Source organism: Hyaena hyaena, unplaced genomic scaffold, assembly GCF_003009895.1.
Source record: "Hyaena hyaena isolate Hyena2069 unplaced genomic scaffold, ASM300989v1 scaffold_2120, whole genome shotgun sequence".
Taxonomy (NCBI): domain Eukaryota; kingdom Metazoa; phylum Chordata; class Mammalia; order Carnivora; family Hyaenidae; genus Hyaena; species Hyaena hyaena.
The window spans coordinates 20,965-39,646 of NW_024082756.1; the positions used below are offsets into that span (position 1 = coordinate 20,965).

The 18,682-nt window shown below is 36.5% G+C and overlaps 1 protein-coding gene across 1 annotated transcript; it reads right to left on the reverse strand.

Annotated features, from left to right (window-relative positions):
- Positions 1–850: 850 nt before the first annotated feature.
- Positions 851–18,256, reverse strand: P2RY10 (P2Y receptor family member 10). The gene is made up of 2 exons (XM_039225400.1): positions 18,126–18,256; positions 851–1,917 (listed from the first exon to the last, which is right to left on the reverse strand). Exons 1-2 carry the CDS (start codon positions 18,254–18,256, stop codon positions 882–884), a joined length of 1,167 nt encoding a protein of 388 aa, XP_039081331.1. The 3' UTR covers positions 851–881.
- Between the last annotated feature and the right edge of the window lie 426 nt (positions 18,257–18,682).

Below are 18,682 nucleotides of genomic sequence, written 5' to 3' on the forward strand. Positions count from 1 at the left end.
TCTATTTATTTGCTTGTATTGGAAATTTCCACAAGTTTATTAGAAGGGCCAGATGAGGGGACCCTGGGTGGCTCAATTGGTTAAGAATCCGATTTTGGCTCAGGTCATGACCTCGTGGTTTGTGGGTTTGAATACCATGTTGAGCTCTGTGCTGACAGCTGGGCACCTGGAGCCTACTTCAAATTCTGTGTTGCCTTCTCTCTCTGTCCTTCTCCAATTCACACTCTGTCTCTCAAAAATGAATAAACATCAAAAATTTTTAAAAAGGACCAGATGAGAGGCTATATTGTTAAAGTACCCATGAAATTCTGGTAACCCAGACTACAATAGTTATCCAATGCATTTTTAGTGAGTAAGCAAATTTCTATGCCCATTATTCAGTAATAGGTTTGTGGTTCTGAAATTTATGCACACATTGCTTAAATTGTTATCCCCTCTTTACCTGTGCATTTATTTATCTCTTAAAAAGATTGAAGAATTTTACTCTCACAAATAAAATTATTCATATAAAAGAAATTTACTTTTACATCTTGGAAAAGATTCATGTATTTATTGTATCTTATTAACAACATATTTACTGAAGAAATGTTTAAGATAAAATATACAATCTCCATTTGGTTGAAAACATCTGTAAACATCTAGATTTCTTAAGAAAGTATCTTGAATTTCAAAGAGGAAACAGGCAAACTCTATCTTTCCTTCCTCTCCCACATTTCTTACACTCTGCCTCCAGGATTATATCCCTGGGACCACAACTATCACACAAGAAAATTTCCATTGTTCACTAATTTCCATTAAACAAATTGTCTGGCTGGTCATTCTGGCCTTTGGATAAAGCTAGGAAACATAGTTAAAGTCACAACTGAAGAATTATTTTATTTTTAGCTAATCATTGATGAACCACTCTCCCTGCTCATAAGGCGGGAACGGGTCACAGAGTTGCCATGGCGAGATAGTTGGTCACGAAACTCTGAGGCCATGAAATAATAGAGAATTGGATCCAAAAGACAACAGAGACTTGCAAGGCATAGACAAAAGGGGTGGAAATACAGTGTGCTTTTTACAATGGGACAACTGCTAATGATGGTTTCCTTCACCATCGTGTAAAAAAAAAAGTTAATATGATAAGGAGTGAAGCAGATGAAAAAGACTGCAGCACACATAAAAACCATCCGCAGTGCTTTCTGCCTCTCACTGATTCCTTGGAAAGCCATTGGTGGCTGCCTCAAGGATATAGTAGTTTTCCAGGTACACCATGCGATGATAACTACTGGGACCACAAATCCTGCAAGTTCAGCAACTGTAATCATTCCAACCAAAGCCACTGTATTCATTTTCTTGTAACCAAGATCAGCAAAACAGGACTGATTGTTGTTGGATGAGTAGGTGCTTCTCAGAAGGGGAAATGGTAAGCAGGCAGTTCCCACGATGATCCATATGGCAGCACTGATGCCTACGTCATACCTACGCTTCCAGTCTCTGGCCCTAAAGGGCTGGAGGAGAAAGAAACATCTCTGAAGGCTGATGCATGTCAAGAAACAAATGCTGGCATACATGTTGAGATACTTCAGGTAGAAGCACAGCAAGCAAAGGGCCTTTGGGAAAGGCCAGTGGTGGCTGATGTAATAGTAAATCCGGAGAGGTAAGGACAGCACGTGAGCGAGATCAGCCACAGAGAGATTGATCATGAAAATGATGGCTTTATTTTTCTTGCTGATGAAGCGGCACAGAACCCACAAGGCTGCAGTATTGGTCAAAAGACCAGGGATGAATATGAGGATGTAGGTAGTTGCATAAAGGGAGTTCTGAAATGTCACATTAATAGCACTGCAGTCAGTCTCAGCATTGCTGGTACTGTTGCTACCCATCTTGAATATTTCAGTATATTCATCAAGGTAAGCCGTGGAGTTAAAATCCCTGCATAATCAAAGAAAAAAAAAGAATATAATGACTAACAAGTTCTATAGCCAACACCCAGATTCTTTTATACTTAAAGAAAACAGAATATTAGAATTAGAAAAAAGAAAAACCTTGTTTACAGATGAAAGAGCAGATGTTCAAGGAAGATATATTAGTTGTCCAAGGTCATCTAATGAATCAGTTTGAAAACGTTTCAACTGTCCCCAAACTGCCCTCTGAGATTGTCTAAATTGTGTCTTGCAGGCAAGGACATCCTAAAATGTTTAGTCTCATAGTCTTACCGCCACAAAAAAAAAAAAAAAAAAAAAAAAAGTATGGTATTTCATTTTGTTTCTTTTTTATCAAATTTTTTCTTGCCCCAAGGCCTGGTTAAAGTGAATAGTGCTTACTCATTTACAATTGCAATGATAGAAATTATGGGACACCTGGGTGGCTTAGTTGGTTAAGCGTCTGACTTCAGCTCAGGTCATGATCTCACAGTTAGTGAGTTTGCGCCCTGCATGGGCTCTGTGATGACAGCTCAGAGCCCAGAGCCTGCTTTGGATTCTGTGTCTTCCTCTCTCTCTGCCCTCCCCCTCTCATGCTCTTTCTCTTTCTCTCTCTCTCTAAGAAATAAATAAACATTAAAATTTTATATTTAAAAAATCCAACCTCACCTCACCTTTTATGTCCTCTTTCTTCTCTTTTGTCTACCACCTGGGCCATTGGGTTTTGACTTCCTACCTTGGTACTCCAGCACTTGGAAAATGGCCCTGCCTCTCAAGCCTGCATTGATAAGGCTGGCTAAGTTTCAAGACTTGAGAAAACTACTTCCTTATTATTCTATCACAATATCATAGGTGGTTCTTATAATTTCTTTCTCTCTCTCTCTCTCTCTCGTCTAAGGTTATATTTCAATTTACATAAAAAATATCATTAATGCATGAATTTAGAAGCTGAACTAGGAATTCTCCTTGTGTGATATGGAATTTTCTGCTTAAGAATTTTGTACTGGTATAACATCGTGGACATGGCAAATTATCCAACAGTCCCAGTAAACATTGATTAGGGAACCAGAAACTTAGGCCACAAAAATCATTTTTTGGAAACAATATGAAACTTAATACTTTTTTCACTCAAATAGTCTCCATAAAAATTTTTAAAAATTGAATTTTCCTTAATCTTATTTTACATTTCAGTGAGGTTTTTATTATGTATTATACATAGAACATGGGGAATGTAAAGTCATCTTTAGGACTTCTCAAGGTCTGGTCATGGATTTATGCAAGCTGCCTGAAAATAATAAGAAAGCAACAACTTCATTATTTTACTTTAACATTCTTTTAGAACTTTATATTGGAAAGAACCTTTAAAATTATTTTATTCTGCCTTAACATAATACATGTAGAAGAAATAAGACCAAGAGAGAAGTTTATTAGAGATACAAAGCTACTAAACAGAAGATCTAGGACTTCAAATGGTAGTACAAGGAGCCTAATACTTATACACACCCTTCCATTCATTTGTTTCCCTCTCCAAAAAAAAAAAAAAAAATTACAAACACAGCTTCTGTTCATATTGCAAGAATGTTTGCTGAGATTAGAGCTACAAGTGGAAGAAATAAAGGAGTGAGGTTTTTCCTTAGGTGGAATAGCACTTTTGTTGTTTTAATTGTTTCTATTTTGTTTTAAGTAAGTTTACAAAACAAAGGAGAGGTTTGCTTTCAGATTCTCCTCATAAGTAGCAGAATCACTTTCTATATCATTTTAAGTCTTATTCCAGACAATAGAAATGTGAATTAAAAACAGAACCCCAGGGGCACCTGAGTGACTCAGTCAGTTAAGCAAGGGATTTTGGCTTAGGGCATGATATCATGGTTCATGAGTTAGGGCCCTGCATCGGGGCCTGTATCGACAGCTCAGAGAGAGCTTGGAGCCTGCTTCAGATTCTGTGTCTCCCTCTCTCTCTGTCCCTCCTCTGTTCACACTCTGTCTCTCTCTCAAAAACAAACATTAAAACAATTATAAATAAATAAATAAATAAATAAATAAATAAATAAAAGCAGAACCCCAAATGATTAATCCACATATAAAAGAGAGTCAAAATTCTGAGCTACCATTACTCTACTATTACTTTCACTTTCCCTCCCTTAATATTTTTCCTCCCTACTTGTCCTGTGATATGTCCTGAAATGTCATGCAGTCATCTTGCTTATGTATGTATTACTTTGAACAGAAGGTAGAAGGACGTTCACAGGTGAAAAGAGGAAATAATTAGCATGATGTGACTATCAGCATTGCACCCCAGAATCTGCTATGCAATTTTTCACACGCATTATTCAATTTCATTTTCACAGCCATCATAAGAGGTAAGTACTATTATTACTCTGCAGATGAGAGATAAGGTAATCGAAATTCAGAAAGATGCAGTAAATTTTCTGAGGTAACAAACTTAGTAAATCGTAAAAATTGGACACACTATTATGTCTTACTTTCTCCAAAGTCTATGCTATTTCCACTACACCACTTGCTTCTCTCTGCTTAGGAGGGACGACTTAATAGAATGGGGTTTATGACATTCTGGAGGGCACATTATAGAAGAACCTTTCTAATCCTATAGTAAGACCTCATAATCTTATAACACTAAGATTACTTTAATTAGGCTAATAAGATATAACTAAACACCTGTCTCCACACATAACACCTATCTATCCTCAACATCCACTTTGACTTCATTATTAGCAATGTTTCTACTACTATCTATTATCCATACAAAAACTGTGAGAAAGCAAGGGAAGATGCATAAAGTGAATTACAGTTCCAAGAACTGAGAATATCTCACACCCACCCAAATCACACTTCCACTTTTTTACTTTATAGACATGGCTGTTTGTTACTGCTTCACTGGTGTAGAAAGTTTCACTTACTAAAGGGCGATGTTCCACTGTGTTAAATAACAGAGACCTATTAAGCCAGAACAGCAAACTAGAGATCAAGTTCACACCATCTTTTTTTATCCTGTGGGTTTTTATGTGTTTGTAATTCAGTTTAATGTGAGCTTAGAGATTTGCGTGTTCTGCTTTCCAAAACCTCTTGACTAGACTGAAGGGAAGATAGGGTGGTTTGGGCCCAAATCTGGTGACAATTAAATGTAAAATATCCATGGTGGCGTGAAGCTGGGGTATTTGTTTTCAGAAGGACAAAAATATAAGCTCTCTCAGGGAACATTTAGCTTTCTGTGGACAATCTGTGACATTTATGAAATTTAAGAAAGGAGAACAACCTAAGAAAACACCAACAGAAAAATGCTGAATAGAAGGGCTAAAACTGGAGTATGTTCCTTCTCTCTATCTCTGTTCTTGCCACTGTCTCTGTTTCTCTTTGGTTCTAGCTCTGTTGTTGACTATTTCTAGTTGGCTTGTGCCACCTCTGTTGCCAATTTTTCTCCTCTGCAACCTAGACATATCTTTGATTCCTGTCTAAGAAAAATGTGTAAGATTGGTAATTCAATCTTGAGTCTGAACTCCCCCGCTCAGTAAGTGCCATGACTCTCCTCCCAGACACTCAAGCTGAAAAGTAGTGATTTATCCAACCCCTATAACTATACTCCCTCCATATCCAATCATAAAATTGGTGATTCTCCCTTATAAAAATCTGTACAATCCATCTACATTTCCACTGTTGCCCTCCTAATCTACATCACTGTTATCTTTCTTCTTGACTATTGAAACAGGTTGATTTAGCAGACTTCCTACACTTCAGTTTCACCCCCTGTAGTCCATTCTCCATACTGTGTCTAACACTAATATTAATTTTGGCTACCATTTATTGAGACCTACCATTTATTTGCAGGCTAAGCACTCTTCACATATTATCTCATTAATCCTCATAGCAGCCCTATGATTATTTCCATATTACTGATGAGGAAACTGAGACCAAAAGAAGTTAAATAAGTTGCACCAAAGTCACAAAACTTGCACAGTATAGAGGTAAGATATTAGAATTGGAACCTATGCTTGTTTCCATACTCTCTTACCTTTGTCGTGGCACTCACTAACCCCTTCTAACTCTTTCTATACTGTGGTCCAAATAACCTTCTTTGACATATGTCATTCTACTCCATAAAATTCTTTGCTGGCTTTCTATTGTATGAAAGCCAAACTTCTCATCATGGCCTAAAGGCCATAGCTAATATGTCTCCTGTGCCCATAAACGTCACTTAAATACATTCTTTTCTTTATTCTCTATATTTTAACTACACTGAGATGAATTCAGTTTCTAGAACAAGCAAAGCTTTTTTTTTTTTTCTTCCTGACAGCACCCTCTACATATATTTCCTCTGTCTGGAATTATTTCCCTCCAGACCGTCATGTCTGATTCCCTTTTAATCTCAGTTTTCATATCAGAGAGATCTTCACTGCCATTACTATCTAGGTAATCCTGCACATCGTTATATACTCTTAAACGCTCTGTTCCTTCTCTTCATAGCATCAGCATTTGTAATTTAAAGGTTCATTTACTTGTCTATTGGGTTTTTCACCCACTATGCCATTAGTTTCATTAGGATCATAACAAGATCTGTTATGTTAATCACCATATAATCAGAGCAGCCTATTACTTAGTATGTACTCAGAGAGAAGTTATATAATTGGATTGAAATGTAGATAATAGTTTAAAATCTCTATTTGGACCCCTCAAGCAAAAAAGCAATCTCAGATATGTCAACTAATACATTTCTGCTGCCTGCTATTTCCCTATGATGTTTTCTGATTTGGGTTGTTATCATCAACATTCCTTGTACCTATCCTTTTCAGAAAATATATACCTATAGAAGCTTGAGAGAAAAGCAAAACAATTAATTTGAAAATTACAAGTGGTCAGACATATCCTATGGGTAGAAATCAGTACCACCCAAGTTCTCAGAGTATCATTGAGAGTACTATCTGGACCTCAGAAAGAAGCTAGTCTTTGTGGTCTACTTCTACAAGGATCACAACCATTTGTTTTTCTAGACTGTCATTATGCAAAGGGTAAAACTGCCTCATCTCATCAGCAAATAACTTCCCACCCACCTATGCATAGGAACCGAAAGAAGAGTGAGAAGGATGCGTCTGCAATCCCCAAAGCACACATTAAAAGTAAACATAAAGGGAAAATAACTATTTTTCTATAGGTTTTTGAGGACTCTGGTTGCCTTAATCAATATATATTTAATTAGCGCACTCTTATAAACTCTGCTAGGTTCTGTGGAAAATACAGAATTATCTGCCATAATCTCTGTCCCTGAAAAGCTTCTTGTCTGGTGGGGGAAATATTTTTAAAATCTCTAACTTCGTAATCAGTGCATCACAAGAACTGTTGCAAATTACATAGGTGATAACAAATCCTCATGTTATCATAGCATCATCCCTGTGAATTAAGTGAGACAGATACTAGTTATACCCCTACCATAGTGTTTAACTGACAATGAGATGAATTCAAGAACAATTAAACATCCTGTTCAAGGTCACAGGGTAAGAATATGGCAAAAGTGAGACCAGAAGTCAGACTTATAGGCCTCTTACTCAATGCTTTTTCTACCATATTAGGCTGCTTCTTTTTTTTTTTTTTTAATTTTTTTTTACAAATAGTTTATTGTCAAATTAGTTTCTACATAACACTCAGTGCTCATCCCCAAAGTGCCCTCCTCCATGCCCATCCCCCCCTCTCCCCCACATCCATCAGTCCTCAGTTTTTGTCAGCATTCAAGAGTCTCTCATGGTTTGCCTCTCTCCCTTTCCCCCACCATTTCCGCCCTTCTTCTCCCCCTTGTTCCTCTGTCAAGTTCCTCCTAATCCTCCTATACGTGCAAACATATGATATTTGTCCTTCTCTGCCTGACTTATTTCGCTCAGCATAACACCCTCAAGGTCCATCCATGTGGCTACACATGGCCAGATTTCATTGTTTCTCATTGCCATGTAGTATTCCATGGTATAGATAAACCACATCTTCTTGATCCATTCATCTGTTGATGGACACTTAGGCTCTTTCCATGTTTTAGCTATTGTGGAGAGTGCTGCTATGAACATTGGGGTACATGTGCTCCTATGCCTCAGCATTTCTGTATCCCTTGGGTAAATTCCTAGCAGTGCTATTGCTGGGTCATAAGGGAGTTCTATTGTTAGTTTCCTGAGGAACCTCCACACTGTTTTCCAGAGGGGCTGTACCAGTTTACATTCCCACCAACAGTGTAGGAGGGTTAGGCTGCTTCTTTTGAATTCAGAGAGATAGAGCACCTCAATCTAGAAGAGATAGCACTTGTGCCATGCATCTACATTTTCTTACTGATCTCTGTAGGGACAGGGTTGGAGAGAAAAATAGAGATGGTAGCTGAGGAAGAGATAAAGTTAACATACTTTGCCTGATTTATACATATTTCACTTATAACCCAATACCATTTTAAAGCTTTCGTAAAGTTTCATTTCTTCAAGAAAGCCTGCACTGGGTATTACCAATACCATTCATCTGGGATTCAGAAATTTATAACTTCATACAGCAAATTAAATTTCTGCTATGTGCATATCAATATGCTAATTGCTAAGAATGATAGATTGAGGTATAAAATTTCAGAGAAATATAATGCATGACTGTTGTCCTCAAAATGCTTATAGTCATTTAAGAGAGATAAACATAAGAATAACTAACCATAATAGATTTTTGAAACATACCATGAGAGCGATAACAAAGAAGTTTCTGTGAAAGTAGACACAAATCCTGCACAGAAGAGGAGGGTTGGATGTTCAACTTAAAGATAAGTCCATTGTCAACAAGCAGTTTGATTGGGCAGGGTACAGGAGAAGAAAGGATGGGGGGAGAATTCCAGCAATGAATAAATAGAATTCAAACATCCCAAAGTATAAAAATAAATAACATACGTAGCAATAATAGGTGTTCTAGTCCAGCTGGAAAACAGTGAGATGATGGGGAAGGTGGAATGAGAGGTGAGAATGGGTGAAGGGAGTAGAAGAGAAAATAGACTAAAAAGGTAAATGCAACCCAATCATGGAGAGTTTTAGGGGAAATCATTAGGATTATGGGAAAATAGTCATATTACCATACTGACGTTTTAAAATAATCACTCTGGCAAAAGAAATGGATTGGCAAGATAGACCATGAGAGACAGGAAATAAGTATCAGTTGGGAGTTTGTAGAGTGACCAATAGTTTGGTTTGCCTAAAACAGGATTTCTTGAGAGATAGGATTTTCAGTGCCAAAACTATAAAAGGGCAAGCAAACAGTATAGTTGGTCACCCTACTAGTGCAACAGTTGAGGTAGAAAAAACAACATCTCTGAACTTGGTATGGCAGGAATATTAGAATTTCAAGTAAAAATAAGTTATGGAATTGAACAGTTTGGTCACTGAGGAATCAAAGATAAATTCAGTTATAGAATGTGTGAAATTTTATAAAAAGATATCACAACTTTGCACTTTTCAGATTAGTAGCTCATAGCATTCATCTCTCCAGACAATCTAAGTCAATTCACCTCTTCTTTATCCCAGGAAATTTATACTCTCTGGCTAGCCTCTTCAATTCTTGACTCTCCAACATTACAATTATTAAGTTTCACTGCGAACTGTACCATACTAGCATATATCATACACTCCCAGAGACCTTAATTATTTAAATCCCTCCATTTCTGATGGCCAACCTAGCACCCTCCCTTATCTTACTTCCTCCCTTACTCAGACTAGATTAAATGGTCAAACCAACTACTCTTACACAAGAAACCTCAACTTCCTTGTTCATCATTCTCTTGCTGTACCAGTCTGGCAACATCTTAATTGCAGATCAAGTCCACAATCCATGTTCTTTTTTACTATCCAATCTGCTTAATGATCCTATTAAAATACTAAGATCTATTTGGAATGCAAAAACTAGAAATTTATGACTCCAGCCTAAGACTTTTTGCCTCAGCCTTTCTTTGAACACCAGTGATTATTATCTTCTTTCATTTCCATGGTGGCCATTCAACACCTTCACAACTCTAATAAAGTTTCTTCTTCTCTCCTACTCTCCCATGCTCCACCTTTCTCATCAGAGTCTTTTTTAAGGGTTTTATTTAAATTCCAGTTAGTTAACAAAGTGTAATATTAGTTTCAGGTGCACAGTAGTGATTCAACACTGCCATACAATACCCAGTTTGTTTCTTGTTTTCCCTCTCTCTTTAGTTCCCTTTGCTCATTTGTTTCTTAAATTCTACATATGAGTGAAAACATAAAGTATTTGTCTTTCTGTGACTGACTTATTTTACTTCGCATTATACTCTCTAGCTCCATTCATGCCATTGCAAATGGCAAGATTTCATTCTTTATTTTATGGCTGAAAAATATTCCAAATATTCCATTCCATATATATACTACTTATTTATCCATTCATGAGTCGATGAACATTTGGGCTGTTTCCATAATTTGGCCGTGGTAGATAATGTTGTTGTAAATATCTGGGAGCACATATCCCTTTGAATTAGTGTTTTTGTATTCTTTGGATAAATATCTAGTAATGCAATTGCTGGGTCATAAGGTAGTTCTATTTTTAACTTTTTGAGAAGCCTCCATATCATTTTCCAGAGCGGTTTCACCAGTTTGCATTCCCACCAACTGTTCAGTAGAGGCTTAACTTCTTAAATTATAGACAAAGTTGAGGTTTTTGGGTAAGAAGCAACTCAGTTTTATCTACTGTCTCCTCTCAACACATACAATCTTATATACAGCTGCATCTTTCTTACTTCCCAACACAGCTACTTTTCCTGTTGCTCAAGATGAATTCCCATGGTCTTAATTTATTTTAGGGGAGCCTGGATGGCTCAGTAAAACAGTAAAACATCTGTAAATGTTTCAGTAAAACATCTGACTTGGGGTCAGGTCATAATCTCATGGTTTGTGAGTTTGAGCTCTGTGCTGACAACTCAGAGCCTTGTTTCGGACTCTGTGTTTCCCTCTCTCGATACCCTTTGCCCCCTGACTCTAACTCAAAAGTAAATAAACATTAAAAATTTAATTCATTTTATATCTTTCAGGATCCTCTTCATTAATTGTTCCCATCTACTCTAGATCATCATGCTTTCTTCCACTCTCAGTTAGATCTTTGTCATCAAGTCTCGCCAACCCCTAAAATAATTCTTATCATGCGTATGCATTTTATTTTAGCTCCTTGTTAATTTTTTAAATATTTTAATTAAAATTAAAAAAATAAAAATAACAAGGGGTGCCTGGTGGCTCAGTCAGTAAAGCGTCAGGCTTCGGCTCAGGTCATGATCTCACAGTGTGTGGGTTTGAACCCCGAATCGGGCTCTGTGCTGACACCTCAGAGCCTGGTGGTTGCTTCAAATTCTGTGTCTCCCTCTCTCTCTGCTCCTCTCCCGCTCATGCTCTCTCTCTCTCAAAAATAAATAAACATTAAAAAAATAATTTTAAATCTTTTAAGATAAACTCACAATAGTTGTTTACACTGATTGTTTACTTTTCCTCACTTTATATTCATTCCTTATGCAGTATATGCCCTCAGAACCTCACAGAAACTGCTATATCAAAAGTGACAAGTGACCATCATGTTGCTAAATCATGCAGGGCTTCTTTGCTGTCCTTGATACAGTCTGACCACTTCCATCTTTTTGCAAACTTCTCTTCCTTTGGCCTCCAAACAACAATTTCTTAATTCCCTCAACTATTTGTTCATTTATACTGACTTTCCTTCATGTCTTCTTTCATTTTTCACATCCTTCAACTGTTTCCTTTCCCTGGGCCTGCCTCTTCTATTCTTATTCATCATCTTCATGCTGAGTAATATCACCTACTTTTATGGCTTAAGTTACCACCCATATTCTGATGACTTTCATATCCCTATGTCTTGGCCTGGCCTCTTCTAAGATATTAAACCCATTTTGTCCAGCGTCCAGGTGAAAATTCACATATGAATGTCTCTCAGGCATCTCAAAATGAATATGTCCAAAATAAAAGTCATCATATTCCCTTACCTTTTACTTATACACCACTATCTATCATAATTCTTAGAACAATCCTAGACTCTTTCTTCTCTCTCTTTCAACCAACCAAGTTTTCTCTCCCTCCCTCTCTTTCACACTTTCTCTTCTCTTTCTGGATTATTGAAACACCATTAACTTATCTACCTCCCCCAAAGACTCCCCTGTTAAAAACTATTATCTAGTATTATCTACTCTGCTATCAAAATGATGTATCAAAAATGCAAATTGGGGCTACCATATCACCATAGGAATTGCTTTAATAATTTACTCATTGCATTATATTAAATGTTTCCGTTTATGTTTCTGTATTTTTAACTAAACCACGAGCATTTTGAAGGCAAAGACCACATCTTAATCATTTTTAAATCACCAGAATCTAGCAGAATGTTTGGCACATAGTCATTCAGTAAATATTTTTAACTGAAAAAAACATTCTTCTTCATAACAACTCTCATATTGTCTAACTATGAATCTCTCCACACTGGGTTGTAAAAATAAGTTTCTTTATCTTTATCTTTCCAACTCTAGAACAAGGCTAACCATAAAGCACTATTAAAAACAATTGCTGTTACCTGACCTATGTAGGGATTATTCCCAAGGGCTTAATCTCGTGGTTTTATGATCAACTCGGCTAACCAAAACCACACTGACAATAAATTCCAGGTAAATTATAACCTGTGAAAATGCCACATCCTCAGCATATACTTCAACCCTTAGCTCTGTAGTTCTGAACCACTTAGAAATAAGAACAGAATTTTCAGTGCCTCCAATACCAGCCTTATAGAAGTAAATGCCTCTTGATTACTCCAGTATGCAGTGCTCCTTCTGCCCAGGGTACATGCTGCTTACATCAAAAGCCAGAACTATGATGAGAGATGCCTCTTCTCTTGAAAGAGGGGTCTAATGATAGAAGTTAAACCCTAAATGGAAATTTCTTACTGGATCTTATCTCAGAGGTCAATATTTTACTCTCTCTCGACTCTCATCTTCCTCATGCACTGGTAAACCCTATTCTGACTTCCTCCATTGTACATTTATAATACCCTTATATAGACTTATAACCTGCACAATAAGAATATAGTATCTCTGAGGGAAGACTCTGTATCATAGACTTTACATTGTTCACTTTGCTTAGCAGAGGGTTAGGCATGCAATAAGTTTATACACATTGGTTTGTAAAGACAACAGTACGGAGAATAGGCACAGTCAGAGTCTCCTCTAATACTGAGTATATCGTCAAGGCAAGGAAAATAAGGTTGGAGTCTAATAAATATGAATATCTAAGAACTCCAAAGCATGCAATTGTAGATTTTTACTTAAAAGCCAACAGGTATCCCAAAAGCTTAAGTAAGAATATGGTCATTAAACATTCTCTTTAAGAGAAGAAAAAGAAATGTTCTGTTGTCTCAGAACATAATGGTATGTCGCATCTTTAAATATATATAATTCAATGGAGCTAAGTCCAAATATTTAAGAGGTACCAATAACATCTAACCAAAGGTAGTTTTGATTCCCAACCATCTCAATGCTGTGGTTTCACAATGGTACAGCCAATGTAACTTATAGTATTATGTCATCAGAATTTGTACCAGACTTCTAAGTTTTAGTGAAATGCTAAATCCAAGAAGTCTTCACATACACCCTGTCAGTCACTATCCAAGTGCTATTTGTATGTTACCTTTAATCCTTGTAAGAGTTCTGAGTTAATTGTAATTATATCTTTTTTACAGATCAGAAAATGGTGGCTCAACATGATTAAGTTTATTTAAGTCACAGATATTATGATTTCAGTTGTAAAAAGTTATTTATAAGCAAAGAAAGCTAAAATTATTATACAACTTTTTTCACAAACCAAAAATATTTTCAAGTGGAATTTCTATGAATAAAATTGTTCATCAAATATATAAGGCTATTATTCTCAATTCTAGTTCTAGTGCTTTTTTTTTTTTTGTATCTATGCATATATGGCAAATGCCAGCCCACCAAGTGTAAGGGTAGGACTGCATCAAAACCAGGGACATTTATGAAGTTTTTCCTATGAACCCAAACCATAATAGACCTGTGAATAGAGTACTAGAACAATTTGTTTATAACAGTAGTGATTTGATTGTGATTATATTTGTTGTAGGTTGGAAAAGACTTAAAAGCAGTGGGATATATTGAAAAAAGAGTACTGGATTTGGAGCTAAGACATTTGGATTCTAGTAACTATTCAAATGTTCTTTTTTTTTATTTTTAGAGGGGCTTGGAGGCTCAGTTAGTTAGCATCTGACTTCGGCTCAGATCTCACTTCGGCTCAGGTCATGATCTCACGGTTTGTGGGTTTGAGCCCCGGGTAAGACTCTGTGCTGATAGCTTGCTCAGAGCCTGGAACCTGCTTCGGATTGTGTGTCTCCTTCTCTCTCTGTCCCTCCTCCACCCACACTCTGTCTCTGTCTCTCAAAAATAAATAAATGTAAAAATAATTTAAACAAATGTTTTCTTTTTATTAATTTTTTTAACATTTATTTACTTCTGAGAGACAGTGTGAGCAGGGGAGGGACAGAGAAAGAGGGAGTCACATAATTCGAAGCATGCTCCAGGCTCTGAGCTGTCATGACCTAATACCTATATATCAGAAATGATCTTATTTACCTGAATACATAAAGTTAGCATGTAGCAGAGTGAGAAGAATGAAACCAAGGCTTCCAGTACCAAGGTGACTGCTCTTCCTGTACAACTCTACAAATCTTGACTGTATCAGACTTCCTCCTCTTTTCATCCCTCATCACTAAGTCACTAATACTGTTAAATGAAGATATTTATCAAATTTGTTTTTCTTATTTTCTTTGAAAATATGGCCAGTATGCGAGGTTGTCATCTTTGGAGGAGAAGGGAGGATTAAATAGGGAAAGGTTTCTGAATAGGGGAAAACATTTACAAGCTACTTGGAAACCTAACTAGCTTTGTCTTACTGTACGTTTACCTTCTTTAAACCTTGAAAGTCTCACACATAAGACAGTCTGACCCACATGACCATGGTGTCCTTTGTTCAATCACTCACCAGTCTGACCCACATTACTGTCGTGTCCTTTGTTCAATCACCGCAATCACAGATGAAGAAGAATAACTGGAATTTGGAACTCTGTTATTTTCTGAATTGATTAGAATCAACTCTAGATCACCCACTTGACATCAGAAACACTAAGGTTTGTATATATCCTGTAAGTATACAGGATACATTGGAAGAAATGAAAATTATTTTTCTCTGAAATTAATTGAAGTAACTAGACTATTCACAAACAAAATCTTTAATGTTTAAATTTAACGGTCATGCAAGCATATTTATTATATTTTTAATTATTTGGGAAAGATACCTAACTAGATACTTTTTTTTTTTTGCAGTTGGAGCAGTATTTTGGAGGTAGTAGGAATAGCGTTCTTTGGGCAGAACTGAAATCATATCTTAACTCAGTTATCTGCAGTTGGAGCAGTATTTTGGAGGTAGTAGGAATAGCGTTCTTTGGGCAGAACTGAAATCATATCTTAACTCAGTTATCAGCTGACTAGCCTGAAATGACTTAATTCATATCTGTGGGCTTCAATTTCCTCATTTATAAAAGTAAGATCATAGTCTCTGCAACATAGATTGTTGTGAAGATTAAATGGAAAATTTACATGAAGTGACCTATTTTCATGTCTGGTACACAGTAGACATTAAATAAATGTTAGTTCATTTCCCCTTTACTTGTATAGAAAGTAATCTCCATGGGTTTTTGGTTATATCCTGTACTTCTGTTGGTTTAGAAAACCTCCTAGAGTATATAGTTGTGAGAGATGGCTAGCAGAGCTAAAAAGTAAAAATTCTTAAAGTAGAAGGCTGGAAAGCATTGTTATTAGAAAAAATAATATTATTTACTATAGTAAATATATTTGGAAATAAAAACCATTGTTCTTATAATACAAACTGTTGAAAATACAGATCTACACAATTTTCGTAGCTGTTGAGCATGTAGTACTTAGAAAATGTGAATGTAATGGGGTAAGTTTTTCCTAGGAGTCCAGGGTCTGTTCCTAGGGACAGAAGTCCATAATAACCTTGTAGTGACATTTTTATGTGTCTCAAAGGGCATTTTGGTTTTAAAAGCTGGAATAATACTGATTGGGTGACAATATCATTGTGGAAGTCATATTTCAGAACTATTTCCCTTGTTTGTTGTTTGTGTTTTTCATTAAAAAAGAAATTAATTACAAAAAAATTTGCCTGTGATCTAAAAGTTGAAATTATCATGATAACATTATTCTGAATGAAATATAATGGCCCTTGACAGAGTTTACAGGGTTACATTTATTATATAGATTATATTTTCAGAAGGTCTCCTCTAGTTAAATTTTCATGTTTTGGCCCTATTATTTACCGCTTAATGATATATCACTATTCTCAAGAACCTAGGAGCCTAGAGTCAAATCATTGCATTGTTATGAAGGAAAGTAAAGGCCATCTGTTCTAAGCTCTCCCCTTTATTATAAGTGAGAATATTGAGGCCTACAGATGACACAATTTGCCCAAGACCACACAGTGAGTCATTGGCGGAACTTGAGTCAGGACCAAGACTTTTTTGATTATGTGTTTATTGATTCACCTACTTCATTACTCTGCCTGTAATGCATGCAAACAAATACTAAATAAAAACTTCCTGCAAAATAATTTGACCTGGATGTAAGTATACTTCTTGACTAAAAGATTTAAATAAAGCACAGACTCTCTGCCAGTCATTGTCCTGGCAGACAGGACCTCTTAGAGTGTTTTTCCAACAGACACCTCTGTCCTCTTTTCTTGAGCTGTGACTGAAGGGTATAGACTGCCTTGCCTATTAAGATATCAGTTGAGTTACCCCAAACAAAACTAGCCATGAAGAGCCATCCCAAATCACCCAGAAGTATGATCACTCATTTTTCAGTATTTATGCTCCACCACTGCCAGGGTTTGAGCAGTCTGTACAACAAGATTTAACAACTTTTCCAGTTGAGCTCCAATAGGAACTGCTTTTAACCAAAGAAGGACCTGTGCTCAACAAGAATCATTGCAAAGACGATTACCTTGAATGTATTACCTGATTCTTGGTTCAGGCCTTCTCCCACCTCAGTTTACCAGCATATCACCTATTTCAGCAGCGCATAATTTTACTGTATCACAATTGTTAAATGATAAACCAGTCAATTAGTAATAATGGCAGTAACACCCTCTATCCTTTAAACAATCAAAATAAAAATGTTCCCACTGACAGGACTTAGGGACTCAAACTACTCCCACACCAAAAGCACAACAAATCTTATTATTCTATTCAGAATGATCCTGCTACCAAATAGTATGGCACAATCCACCTTTAAGGACTCCCCAATAGAAGTTTCTTTTTGACTCAGTCATCTTGGCTCAGAACCAGAGAAGTTGCTAGTACTGAGAGTAATAAGAACAATAATCACTTAAAGGATAGGTGCACCTCCTTTGGATTACTCTATCCAGAAGGGCTAAACTCAACAAAGCAACTTTTAAGGGATTAAGAAACATCCATGAACACACTATGAAATCATTTGTCTTTACTTTTACATTTATCTGAAATCAAATGTCTTTATTTCACTGGCTCGCAGTTTCCCCATCTTTATTGTGAAAGATTTGAATCATTAAAATCTCTTTCAACTCAAAGTCTATGATCTGACTTTCTTTCCTTCATTAAAGAACTTGCTATTTCTGTATACGTGCAAACTAAACTTACCAAAGCCAGGAGCTTATACACTAAACTTTTCTTTCATTATGAAATTAGATAAATTATACAGAACAAATATTCAAATACTCTTTTTTTTTAGTTTAAAATGCCAAGTTGTCTCAATGACTCTCACTGAACACAGTTTTCTCAACACTTTGTGTTCTCTTCCCTGGTTGATGGAGAAACACACAGCCCTCAGCAAAGAATGAGATGCATCACATACTCCATTCTCCTTGAATAATGGTAGAGTACAGATAGCATTACCCCTGACTTTGTATTCTAGTCACGCTCAAGGGCAAGCACTATTGATCCTGCTGTAAGAAATTTGAAATGAGAAACAGTGGCCATTTTCACGTTGGACACTGGTCCCACATCTGTCTCTATCTTTGATCTTAATGCCCCCACCAAACTTCCCACATGGAACAACCAATTCCAAGATACTAGGCTGTAACTTACCCTGGAGGCTTGTCGGAATTAACACTCCTGTTTCTTTGCAGGGAGCTGGGAGTGAAAAAGCCTAACTCTGGGTGACACAGATCCTGCTGATAACTGAAAAATTTGTTGTTGAAAGAGGAAGTTGAGTTCATTTGGTGTCTCACCACAGAAACCTTATTTGCACAGACTAAAGGTAAGTCCCTTGAGCAGATGACGGTACTTAAGTTTTATTTCATTTTTATTTCATTTGAAGAGAGAAATTCAAAGAATATGGAGCCAAAGTCTGTGCAAAATCAAACAATAACTGCATACAGCCTTCCTTACTGTTCCTCATCCTATCTCCCTCCACCACAACTCACATGTCTATATGTCTCATTAAAATCTCCATGGAAAGATAGGATTCTGAGGCAAAATCTGAAGAGAGTTTACTTTAGAACAAGAAAGCTGCAACCCCTTCAAGCCTGAGAACATAAGGTGAAAAAACCTCAAGAACAGCAGTAGAACTACTTTTGCTTAAAAGATTCACTCCACATGGAGTGCTCTTCAATAACTTAATGTATAGTTAGTTATTTGTTCAT